General features: G+C 41.6%; 1 protein-coding gene across 1 annotated transcript; it reads right to left on the reverse strand.

The window, feature by feature from the left end:
* Nucleotides 1–438: 438 nt before the first annotated feature.
* On the reverse strand, nucleotides 439–8,488 carry SERTM1 (serine rich and transmembrane domain containing 1). The gene is made up of 2 exons (XM_080612669.1): nucleotides 8,417–8,488; nucleotides 439–1,004 (listed from the first exon to the last, which is right to left on the reverse strand). The coding sequence occupies exon 2, from the start codon at nucleotides 817–819 to the stop codon at nucleotides 496–498; it is 324 nt and encodes a 107-aa protein (XP_080468795.1). The 5' UTR covers nucleotides 820–1,004; nucleotides 8,417–8,488; the 3' UTR covers nucleotides 439–495.
* Nucleotides 8,489–13,602: the final 5,114 nt, after the last annotated feature.

Below are 13,602 nucleotides of genomic sequence, written 5' to 3' on the forward strand. Positions count from 1 at the left end.
AACAAATACCAACAACTTTAAATTGTCCTAATATTTATAATTTAAGCAGTGTTTTTTCTTATACTTTTGCAATAGGGATTTCATCCAGAAGTCCTTATCTAATTAAAAAAGGAAAAAGAAAAGTAGTGACCATGTTACTGATACAAAACCAGCGAAGGGGGTCACAACTAGAGCAGAAAAATGACACATTCAGTTAGAACCGTATTACAATTTGGCAGGAATACTTTTAATGAACACCGCATATGTGTGAGAAAAACACAGCGTCACTATTGCAGGCATAAAACAATGAACAAATGTCATTATCCATTGTCCAGAATGAAAAAGAACATTAGTAAAAGGGGAAATGCAGACTAGAAAAGGAAACTAAAAAACCCTATGGAAACTTTGAAAGCCACCTCCTCATAATAGTCTTCTAAGGCAAATGTTGCATGCACTACCTTCCCAAGAAACTGGGCAAAGCTCTTCCATTCACTGTATGTTTCCTTCCATTCAGTTTCATGAAGAAAGGTTTGAGAGAGCAGAGCGCTGGGAAGAAATACTACAAACCTCTAAATTAGTGAAAGAGCTTCCAGCATCACTATTATATTCTGGGTAGGAGGAACTGGAAGAAATTATGTTTTTCAGCCTCTGAAGTGCAATGATCAATAGCAAAAGGAGAAAAGCTAAGAGACTAAGGAATATTGAAACATAGACATAGACATTGGATAAATGGCCAGGTGATGAATCCACTGAAGTTGAAAGGGATGTGGGATACAGCTCCAGAAAAGTCCCATTTTCCATGTTTCCCGCAAATCCAGATGAAGGGTCGGGTTCTGACATTTTTGGGTTTGTGTTTCAAAAATCACAACAGATCTTGGGTTCAAAGGTAGTTCTAGCAGCATAACAAAGAGTTTATTTTAGGCGACCTTTTGTCCATCACTACAAAGAGATGACAAGTCAGCCAGTGATCAGATTTATCCTTTACTGCTCCAGTCCAGGACAATGTGAGATTGTATCCTTCAGAACTGCAAGGGAGAGAAAAAATAAAATAAAATAAAAAACCAAGATTAATTTACTAGCAGATAATGTGATTTAATGTGTATCTGATACAATCTAGTTCTTAAGTTACACGTTATTCCTTAGCATTAAGCTGCAATTCTTAAAGCATTAGGTACACAACTATCTTTATATCTCTATTTTCCAAAATGCAGGGATTAGGAGAAATCCTACCCATCAATGACTTAAAATTCCCCACCACAAGTTGTTTAACTGAGGAATGGCACAATAAAAATGTACCATATATGGGACGGACATATTGGAATCCAAATCTATCTTGTGGAAAAAACCTAGTCAAGGAACGAAAACTCCCTTTGGCACTGAACAGCTGCCTTTCTAATGCTTATATTCACACCGGGCTTCTCAACCTAGACAAGGAAGGCTGATCAACACTACGATGGATGACAAATCCATTAACCATTTACTCCATACTGTCTTGCCAGAGGTACCCGAAATGAGAAAATCTGCCAGATCTGCTTTCTTGCCATATATTTATAAAATGGATCAAATGGTTTTAAAGATCAAAATACATCTTGCTATAATGCTCCTGTGGGGATCTCAATGGCAGACACGTTTCAACGAAGTGTTGCAGCTGCTGAGACCTAAATCCCAAGGGAATGAATGGCCCTGGCAGCAAGGGGATTACCTAAGGGCAGCAAATGGGGAAGAGATCCCATCTGTGAAAAAGTTTTGCCTCCAGCCACTTTGTGTTGGGATCTGGAAGCTCAGGTGCTGGCAAAAGTCAAAGTAGCACAGGACAAGCAGATCATGGTATACTAAGCTGCTTTGTGTTTTGTTTAAAAATGTAGTCAGTCCCCAGGTGCAGCCTGGAAGTGTAAGAGAAGGCTTGATGATGGGGAACTGCTTGTAAGCTGACATGCTGTAGCTGAATTACATGGTGCAACCCATTGCCTTTGTTTTGATATAAAACAGATAATGCAAGGTGCAAGTGGGTAGGAAATGAAGCTAATTTTCTGCATATAATCATCCACGTGCAATCTTTCAATCCATCCATCCATGGCCAACCTCTAACTGCAGATACTCAGGCACCACAAGGAAAGGCAGTGAGCTTTCTTCCTACAAGGAAGACAATACCCATTGGCAGTGTGGTCTCTCTCATCCTGACCTTGCTTTCAGCCTCATCCTATGGTCCCAGTTCGATACAATTGTCTCTAACTCACTGTTAGAAGCTTTGAGGAAAATCCCACTGATTTTTACGTTGATAGAGAAAGCAAACAATGTCAGCATCAGCCAGAGACAAAATCAGGCCCTTGGAAGTAATGATGCAACAGTCTGGGGTCTCTCCTTGTGTGTCACGCAACTGCTCAAGTATCTCTGTGTTTCCATGAGTTTCCCAGCACTGTTCCTGGCAATGGTCTGCTTCCAATTTTTCCTTTCAACATGCCACCTCTGCTAACTCAGTAAAGTACTTCTTTCTTCAAGGGTCTGACACCTTTTGACATATGATGTAACTATAAAAGCCCCAACCTGAACTCAAGATGCTTACGAAGGATAAGGTACTTTTCTGCTGGTACTGTTTCTTCTCTGTGAACACAAAAGCCTTGGAGACACCCTGAGAAAAAAGCTAAGAAGTTCGCTTTGCAGCCACTGAAGTTGCATAGCTACCCACTGTACTTTTGCACTGTAATTTAAATTTAGGACGTTAGGCTATATGCCACAAAAAGCCCAAAGTGCCTGAGGAAACAAGAACTACATTAAGTGGTAGGTAGAACCTGATTCTACATTTTTAAACCCTGCTTTTAGTTTCTATACCTCAGAACTACCTCTATACTACTACATAAACAGGTCAAGGCTATTCTCTGTTCTTGAGGACAACCTGTGCTGCATCAAGATGACTAAACTCCCTTTTATCCCCGTGGACAGGCTGGCCAAATCACAGCTGCCTTTGGGAATGAATAACAGCCAGTCGTAACCCCAGATACGTCCAGGCATTGCTTGGAGGATGCTTGCTGGCCAAAACCATGCCAGGAGGCATGCTTGCTAATTCAACAGGAGAGATGAAGACAGACAGGCTTATGCCTTGGCCTGGATTAATTTACTAGCACACATCCATCTGTAATGTTTTCATGGATAAAAGGTTACCTTCCAGATGTTGTTTCTATTTTTTATTAACTGCACTGATTGTTTTACTGTGGAGCTTTTGGTTAATCAACCACCCCAATAGCCTACAAGATATGCAGGAGTACAAAACTGCATCTACAAATACCAGATAAAAAAATTCTTACTCTTGTGGTAACTCATACTGACACAGAAAATATACTAAATCAAAACCATTTTATAACCCTAATAGTATGTAGCCCCACAAGAAACAGTATTTATTGTACCTTGTGAAATAAGTCACAATAGACTGAACAAAGAGATCCTTATGAGATTGTATTCCTTTTGAACTGTCTTTATTCAGTGACTCAAAATTAACTAATGGAACAATACATGTTCATTTCATGTTCTGGAAGTAGTTAAGTGCATTACAGCTAATTTATCCTTTCTAAAAGATAAGCTTTGATATAGAAGATGCTTATCCTTGATTACTCATCATAATGAAAAGCAGTTATATAAATATTCCATTATTAATTGAATTGCTCTATAATAACTTAAGGAATTAATTCACATAAATTCTTTAGCATTGCAGAAGTTAAAAGATTTTAAATTCTTCACAAATTTGAAATCTGCTACGTTCTACTTTTCCCATGAACAGTTTTGGCCCTGCTACAAGGAAGGACTTCGGTGTGGGTCTTTCTTTTGAAGTCAGTGGGAAATTTATGGTCTTAAATAGAATTAATCAGAACCTCACAGTTAAGCAGAGATGTGTTTTGCTAGATGAGAGCCTTTATAGGTCTTACAATGTCAACAGGGCTATTTTTAACCAAGTATTTTGTATTGAGAATAGAGACACTAAAACTCTGATTCCAAATGACTATGGTCCAGATCCTAGTTGCCTCACTCACAGTGTGTACTGACACGAGGTGTAAATGAATCTCACCACAAAATGTAGCTTCAGCTAAAGTGGCTCTTAGGGTAATATTTTAAGGAAGATGAAAAAAAAAATCTGTGATGTTTTAATCACACATCTAAGAATATGGACCTAAAGTGTAAGGTCCTACTCATTTTAAAAGGTTTTTTACCAACCATCTGTACGTACCCTGTTGGAGTAAACAGCAAAAGCATACAGAGTGTGAACATATCTGGTCCTGACATCTGAGTAGTATTCATAGGGAAGGTACAAAACACATACAGAAATAAAATGGATCTGATCGTGATGATGTTCCCTGGTGCTGTTCCAACACTTCAATCCTGATGGAGAGCAGCCAGGATAGCTCAGCCAGTGATGTGAGGTAAGGGTGCAAACGCTATTCTGGACCAAAATTCCACTACAAAGTCCTAGGGCTGCATCAACCTCTGCCATGCTGCAAATCAGACCTCTCAGCTTTTAAGAGTGGGATCGACAAGTAGTTTTGTTCAGTGGACCATTGCTATTCTTTGGCTCAGGTTCCTGCTTCTGCTGGGAGAAGGTAAGTAGCACGAACCATTTATCTCTCTTATCCTAATCCTCACAAAGGAATATCCCCCAATAAAACCAGACGTCAGCCTCACCTTCTTTTTTGGCAATTGGTTTTGTGCATTTCTGAAAACTAAACAGAACAACATCGTAACATCTAGCCCAAACCTGGTCCCAACAAATGACTGGGAATTTTGTCACTGACTTCAAAGTACAATGGCAAAACAAAGTGGCTAACTACAATAAACCCGTTGTCTTTCTAGGAGCCATAAACTGATCACGGAATTCAACTGAGGAGCCAAAGCTTTCAAATTCTGTTGTAGTCTGTACCTTTCACTCATCTGTTGTTGGAAAGCTGAATTGGTTTAAGGTGAAGACTGAATTTAAAGTGCTGTTGCAAAATGACTAGAGGTGGAGAGGAAGTCTGACGGGAGAAGGCTTCCCAAATAACCAATCCTGCAAACTCTTGGGACAGGAGAACTGGGACCTGTCTGCTGGAGGACTCAGATTTTGTGGTGTAGCTGGATCTGCATTAGAGAGCTGGATCTTTCTCAGAGACACCTCTGCAATCCCAAGACAGGGATGCACAGCTTGAGACTTCCTGAGTTATCAAGTCCAACCCCACTACTGAAAGTCCCAGGTCATGATCTGCCTTTCTGACACTGGATGAGTTTTCTTGCTGCTGCTATTCCATTACTCAGCCTCGCTGCTCTGGTGGGCAAACTGCTTAGAAAGATTCACGCACTTCAGTAAAACAACTCACTGTACCAAGGTGGCACAGACTCCACCTCCACACTCTGCTGGGTTTAGATGTGCAAGAGCACAAAACCTTGTTCTGCTTCTTTAGTCCCCAAATATGACAGCTGGCACACAAGGAGAGGCCCTGCACACACATGGTGTCATTTGTATATCCTCACTTTTCTACCAGAACCACTATTGTATTTTCTTCCAGCTGTGCATTTTTCCTCCATTCATGTCCTCAGTATAAATCAGTTTTCACAGGTGAGGACAACCACCCTTATTCCAAGGGTAGGGCTACCTAGAAGATACTGTAGGCAGCCTCAGTTGGAGTTTTTCATTTTCTCTTTTATCCTACGTAAGTAGGAGACAGGCAAACTGGCATCCACCAAAAGCAGAGCAAACTGGTAAGGGATTAAGTGAGCCATCACTACATAAGAGGTAAATCCCAGGTAATGAGTAGTATGAGTTTGGGTAGCCATGCCAAAGCTATCCACTGTCTGAAACTTTGATGGCACCTGTTATAAAACCTACTTTTTTCAGAAAATGGAAATGTGCTCAGGAGCAGACACCTCATTAATTAGCATATGCCCTAGGTGCCAAATTATATGTAGTATACGTAATTCAATCTTGAGCACTGCTGAGACACTAGTCATCTCCCAGTTCAGTCTAAGGTGAATGACAAATGAGACTTCAGCACTCTCCAGAATGGCATGTAGTAAACAGAGAGCTTTTTCATAGTCCCAATGTCATAAATCCTTTATCATCCAGTTGCCTGTATTGTATTTCTCTGCATATCTTGATGCAACAACTCTATTTCTCCAGGCTCAGTGAACTATAACTTAATATAGCATACTCACAACCACTGAAGCCCTAAAAATTGAGAAACAGGAAGCACAGGCAAATCTGGTTCATTTTCTTGAAAATTTATCAGCCAAAGAGAAGCACTTTGCTTTCTTGGTTCTTCCTGGCTTTTGTGACTACAAGCTGAGAAATACCTTGGCTGTTTTAGAGGTTTCAAAATGTTCAGGCAGAGACAAATTGACACCAAAGAAAATCAGCATTTTTATGCTACACAAACCTTTTGTCACAGTATCCCATCAACTCTTTCTTTACAAGGAGGAGGTATTCTAAAAAGCCCTTATTGTAAACAACTCCTTACACAGGAGAACTTAACTTGCCTTTACCATAGGTACAATAGTGAGGTCCTTCATCCCATCAGACATCAATATGCTGTTAACTGATTCTGCCTTCCTTCCCTAATAACGTAAAACCCTTTTGTCAATTTCAGCCCAATGTATACAGAAAGGCAGAGGATGAGTGCAGCAGAAGGATTAGAGTTCTATCATCTTCAAAACAGAGGTTTTGTTAAAATAACACCTTTTCTTCTGCAGGGCAGAGGGTTGCTCACTGACCCATTGCAGGACAGCTGAAGAAACTTGCCCATGTCAGATGTCCATGGATCCTGGCAGAAGGAGCCTCTGGCCATGAGGCTTCATCATCTTGCACACACTGTCCTCCCATGGAGCCAGTTCCCATGCTTGCTTGTGTCCCAGGGGACATGGAGATGAGGGTGAAAGAAGCATATCCACACTAATGAAACAATGTGACCTCAATGAAGACTTGGGACTGTCCCTCTGATGGGGAGGATCTGGTGGTTAGCAGATCCAAATGGAACTAAAATTACTGGCCATTAATCTAGCTAGGAAATGGCTAGAATAGGGAGATGAGTTGCAAGATGGTAGTCTGGATCTGTGCTAAAACAAAGGCAGACAGCTCTTTGATTTGAGTAGGAGAGGGGAGGCAGAGGACATTCATTAAAGCTGACACCGATTGTTAAAGAACTCACAAGTGCATTCTCTGCTCTCTTTTGCCCTTTTGGAAAGTTCAAGCCAGGAATGAGCAGATAATGACATCATCCCTTATGATCTGAAAGCAAAACAACATCTCTTCATTCAGCACCAGGGCAGGATGAGCAGGAGGAGGATTATGCAGGTTCCCAGCCAGTACAGTGATGCCAGTTACAGGATGAAACCTCCTCATCCCTAAAAGTGTGTCACTCCTCAAATTCTGTTATCAGTGATTACTTCCAAAAGCTGGCAACAAGTTTTCACTAGGTCTATCAAAAAGATTAAAATATCTCATGACCCTTGTTAATGCAATACACGTACAAAGGCCAGTGAGTTTCTGGTTTAATTCATCTTCCTCCTCACCATCTTCATTTTCTATGTTTATTTCCTGTAACATATAGGACTATATCACCACATAATGTTCTTCCAGTTAATATGTAACACAAAGCATTTAATGCCAATAAAAATATATTCGCATGCTCATACCAAAGGACTGAATGAACTTTATATATAGGGAATTCTTCAGCCTGGAAAAACAATTCACTCCAGACTGGAAAAATGTAGCAATTTAACATCATGCAACTAAATTAGACAGTAAACCTAGGCCAAAAAAGGTGAGCAACATTTTATTCCATTGAAAACACAGGTGGCAAAGGCAAAGAATGCTCATTTGGAGTTTAGCAAGAACATGATCCTTAATTCTTATTCTTGTCTGTATGCCTTTAGCAATCAAAAGGCACAAGTAAGCAGCATGCTTCTTTTTCCTGTTACAGATGGACCCTCCAGCAGCAGATAATCCCTTCACCACTCTGCCTGGGAAACAGATCAGTCACCAACTGACTCAATAAAATAGCACACTCAAGGAAAACGAAAACCTATTTCCTTCCACAAGCAAAGTTCTCCTTTGATGTATGGTCTAATTTCATTTTTTTTAAATTATGATTTAAAGTGATTTAAATTTATGACTTTCAAAAGCTAAGAAGACAAGTGCCCAGATGGCTTGGTTGCAGGTGAAAATCAAGTCATATTTTATTTAGGGTTTTGTGTTGGGTTGTGAAAAGGAAACTCTCAAAGCCATAAGGATACTTAGATTAATTCAGATAGGCTCAAATGCTTGTATCATTTACATTTCCCATGAATCTGCAGATTATAGAGTTATTTATATCAATGCAAAGCAAAGCCATCATAACCTGGGATCAGATCCAGAGCCTGTCAGTTGAACCTGCTCTTTAAAAGTAAGATAAAAGCAAGCAAGGAGAATGAATAAAATACTTACAAGCAGGAATATATGGGGGTGAAAGCCAAGTGTCCAACGTGCAGGATGTGATTCGTTATCACGCCCAGATCTAAAAGGACTGCATACTGAGAAAAGCCCCTATAAAAAAGCAAATCAAAGCTGAAGAGTTCAGTAATAACAACATTGATAAATAAAACAGGGAGGAAAAGTGCTGAATTTTGACTCCTGCCTATGCCAGAAGTTTCAGAAAAAAACAAAATGACTGGAATTCTGGCTTTTGTTTTATTTCTGCTAGACACATCCTTCTTCTGTCCAGCTACAGCGCTGCATGTATAACATCAAAACCATGATCCTGATCTCTGCTCTACAGCCATGCTCTGGTAGAACACCTGCTTCCTCCTCTTTTGCAGAGTGCTCCAGGACCAAGACAGCCTGTTGTTCCCTGACACCTCTTTAAGCACCAGAGCACTGTATTTGCAGTCCAATCCATTTCACATTATCCCCTAAAGACTCCTATCGGGAATTGGTCTTTCTGGATTACACACTACTATTTATTTATTCTCTTTATTTCAGACAATCTGCAGTTCAAGTTCACTTACCTGAAATCCCCAAACTGAATACTGTATACACACAAGGATAGCTAGCAGAATTTTGCATGCTACATTCGTTCTATACCTAAAATAAAATGTGGCCCCCTGAACTGTTTTCAATAAAACAAATTAAATTGATTGTATATGAAGAAACAATCCCAGATGATGCAGATTAAAGCAAAAGTAGGGCCACTTTCAGAAAGATCCTCCCCTCTGGGAAAGAAAAGACACTTGCACAACCATTACACATCCCAGAGCTCTACCCTTTCAGCACGTTTGGTTTGAACTGCATTAGAGAAGCAGACCTCTGGGGATGAATGTTAATGCATTGTTGTATTCCTTTCATCCCTTCAATCACTGAATCACTTATGGTTTAAGCCTGTCCAAGTGCAATAAAGAAAATGATCTAGTGCAGCTGTTAAAAGTCAGCATTGTTGAAATCCAAATGTTATGATAACATTGATTATACTACTGTTCCACCCAAAGGCAGTTAGACAGCTTCCTGATCACCTCCCCATGCAGAAGGAGAGGTGGGGGGGCTGCAGGTGAACCCAAAGTCAGCTTCCCCAGGGATGGACGCAGCACGTCCTCTGGATGTGAAGGCATGCACCCTGTCACCTTGCCCAGAAGCACACAGGCTGAGGCAGGCAGTGGTACTGGGATGGAGAGGGGAATGCAACAGTCCCCAGGTACCTTTTCTCTGGCAAATATGCCTCATGTAACAAACAGCTCGATCCTATGTCCCTCAGTTTTGTCTGCTTGTAGCAGAGACCCTTTCCCTTCTCTTTGTTTTTTTCAGAACAGCTCTCTGGGAGAAAGAGGCACAGATCTCTGCAACAGGGACTGTATCTTTAAACAACACAAACAGAAAATATTTTGCTTCTTTTCCCAGCTCTCTTTTGTTTCTGCAGAACCTTCTTTATTCCTCTCTCTCCTAACACACAGAGCACTGCTCTTGCCCACTTAGCCCTTCATTCAATACAACAACCCAATCCTCAGCAAGGCAAGGGAACAGAGCCCACCAAATCTTGAGCTGATTAAACACGCTGGTGATGCAGTGCAAAACACAATACATCCTCAAGGCTCTTTAAATGCATGCATTCATATTCAAATGGCAAGCATACACAGTGAGATGGTGAGGTCTGAGCTTTTAATTACCTTTGAAGAACATAGAAATATTTGGACCAGAACATCAAGAAGATTAGCTACAGAAGACCCCTTGGCACACACATTTCTATCCCACAGTCCTTTACCCCTTTTGCACCAGTCCTAATGCTCTTCACAGCTATTTTCATGGTCTCAGCTGCAGCACCAGCCCACAGCTGAGGCTTGTGCTGACCATGCTGTGGCACAACAGGATTTGGCCCCAACACTGTATTCACTCTCATCACCAATAAGATATATGGGGAGCAGGGACTTTTCTGTTCCCTCTTTGTCTCAGGATATGAATGGGGAAAAGAGTCTCACTGATTTACATTTGGGACCTCAGACGGAGTAATGGGGCCCTCCTGGTCCTGCCTCTCATGCGAGTGTGAGTCTGCATCTCAGTCACTGAGGAAATCGGTCTCCTTCGTGTGCTAGTTTGCTAAAAATATTTATTTCACACTTTTGTTGAAATTTTCCTGTGAAAAAATATAGGTTGCTGAAAAAAACCCACCCCAAAACTCAAAAGCCCATCCTCTGCTCTCCATATGACAGGTCATATTTGATTTCTTGCTGTCCAGGCCCAGATTTATTCCTTTTATTCCCACTCTGAATAACTTTTGTTCCTGTTGGCCACTCTCAGCCAAATTCAACCCCAGGCAGACACCTCAATGACAGTCGTGCTCCTAATGACAGCAGATGATCAGGAAGAGGGAACACAAAGGTTCACACAGCCATTTGGTTCCCCTTAATAGCTTTGGATCTCAGTAATTGACTTCTACAGCCAAAACAGCTGCTAAGATGTTACTGTCAAAGTAACAGAGGACAGATGCCCAGTGGGAAAGGAGGTCCAGGGCAAGGCTAGCCAGGGAAGAGGGAGAAACCACTGAGTATCAGGATTCCTTCATTTCTGTGTTTTGTGGAACGATTTCTCATTTGATTTTTTGCAGCCCTAGATTTTAAAGTTTTGTTTGAATAGGAAATTTAGTGTAGGGTAGAATGGCTATTTAACTAGAGATTTAATTTTTCACAGGGCAAAAAGAAAGGAAGGTAAAGAGAAAAATTCAGTTAAAGCCCATTTTCCTCAGTAGAGTAAGTATATGAAAATATTTCAGCCACTTCCGTCTTGCCATGTCCTTTCATGGTTAAGTCACCCTATTCCTGCTACCCATCCTTGCCAAGTCTGTGAGTGGCTGCCTGGAGCATCCCACTGACACTGATAAGGCTCTGAGAAGATGCCTCCCAGCACATGGAGGGGGGGTGGGGGGTGATGATGCAATTAATCTCAGAACAAACAACAGTTAATTAAGCTTTGTTAGATTGTGCCTGACTCTTAACATGGGCTCACAATAACCACCTTTTGTATTCAATCAAGCAGACCAGGACTGGGCTTCACACTTGGGGTCAAATGAACACTGCAGTGGAGGGCTGTGTGCTGTGCCTGCCCTTCCTGAAGCTGCACGGACTTCTCATAGGCCAGTGCTCCAGCTTCTCCACATCCTTTTCTCAGAGCAAAATCTACCAGATAAAATATCAAGCCCCAGGGCAAGCAGTCCTTGTTATCAGAGCTTGCTTTCCTTCTCCATCACACCCAGAAGTGAAGCTAAATCTGCAGGGTTCAGACCCTCAGGTTCAGCATCCCTTCAGGTAAAGGGCAAAAACCATCAGAAATACCAGGCACAGACCCCTTCACCTATCAGGAATACAGTTTGAAGACAAAATGTAGCTAAATCTGGAAGTGAATAGATTTAAGGTCACTATTGTCCCCTTCAGTGCTGTGGCACAGTGTCCTGCCCAATGTCAGATGAGGTGGCTGTACGCAAGAGCATAGCTGAAAGTCTTTGTCTCTCAGAATGTCCAACAGCACATCCACCCCGTTTTGGGAGCCCTCCCTGCAGACATCAGCAAGGGGCTCTGCTGAACAGTAAGTGGCCCTTAACTTTGCTGGTCAATAGGGTTATTAGTCCTTAACTAATGAAGTTGTGATCCAGTAAGTGGAATCCAGAGTAACAAGAAAACACTTCCCTATAAAAAAATTCAGCTGAAACACTGGCTTCAATGTATTTTATAGAAATAAAGTATATGGTCCATATCAAGCCAAAAAATGTCAAGCAGATTTCATGTTAACCTCCTTAGAAATCCCGACACAATATAAAGGCCAGGACAGAATTTTGTGCACTTGGTTCTGTTAATGCATCATCATGTTTCAGAAACCAAAAAAGCAGATGCAGCTATGTACCATGAACTTAAATGTCAAAGGAATTTTAGGCAAAGATGTGCTATCACATTAACTCCGCCTGCTGTAACTCTGTTCCCAACTCAGGTGCCTCAGCCTGTTTTACCAAGACAGACATAGGGAAACCTTCAATTCTCTTTCCTCTCAATAGTATAACAGAAAACCCCTCCATCCTCACACCATCCCCTATTTTACAATGCAGGCTGCATGCTCTCCCTTGACAAAGAAACTGGCATTATCATATCTGTATTTGTGTGCATAATATTGTCATATGGTCACTGTTTGCAAAACAGTCTGCAATGACTTATGCAAAGGGACAACACTCTTGCAAAGGGAGTTGCAGTGTAACGCTGCAATGTGTAAGCATAAGGGGGCAGGGTTGCACCTGAAATGCCAAAAAGAGCAAGTGAGGATAATGCAGACTATGGAAGGAGAGCTTCTGCTGGTGCTAGATAGTGTTCTGTGTGACACTGCCTCTCAGGTGCCCTTGCTTTAGAAGACACTATTGTGCTCATATCCAGAGTTAGATTAACTCCACTGACAGGGATGGTGGCAGCACGGGCGAGGGCTGGTCTCAGCACCTCACCAGACAGCTGCAGAAGGCATCACAGCAAAAGCAAATGTGCTGGGATATATCAAGGAAATTAATGAAATGATGGACAGGGTACCTCTATGAAGCTACAAGATGAAGCTCAGTAAAAGCTATCACCTTCGTGTTGAGGGAAACAGATGCTGAGAGCATGGGCTGATCAAAGCCCAGGGGTATGTCTTGGTAAAGCAGGAGAGGTGATACATGACATATGAGGAGGCTATTGAGGACACTTGAAAGTGAAGCCTACGACTGACATGTCTGATGCAGGGGAGAAGGGGGAGCAGCAGAAGTGGGGAAATGCAGGCTAAAAGGTGGGTTTTTGCAGCAGCGCCATGGATCGACTATGCCGTAACAGGATTTCCTCTGTGCAAACCAGGAAAAGGAGGTAACCACAGTCATGAAAACACAAGGGGAGGAGTGCTTGCAAGAGAGTAGAGGTAGAGGTGAAAATGCCTTGACTTTCTAGTATTTAAATTCCAAGTCTCAGACCTATTAGAAACACCAGATTTTTCAGTAACTCCTGGATGTGCTCTATCATCATTGAGCTAATTCCTCTTTTGCTTTTGCATAGATGGGACTGTGAGGAAAACTGCACTGCTTCCTGCCTCGGATGGGGAATTTACAGAACACAATTTATGATTTCTGCTGCACCAGTAAGACCCAG

This window comes from Psittacula echo, assembly GCF_963264785.1.
Source record: "Psittacula echo genome assembly, chromosome: 3".
Taxonomy (NCBI): Eukaryota; Metazoa; Chordata; class Aves; order Psittaciformes; family Psittacidae; genus Psittacula; species Psittacula echo.

Coding starts and splice junctions, on each gene's coding strand:
- SERTM1 (XM_080612669.1), bottom strand. CDS start 819: ATGTCAGAACCCGACCCTTCATCTGGATTTGCGGGAAACATGGAAAAT.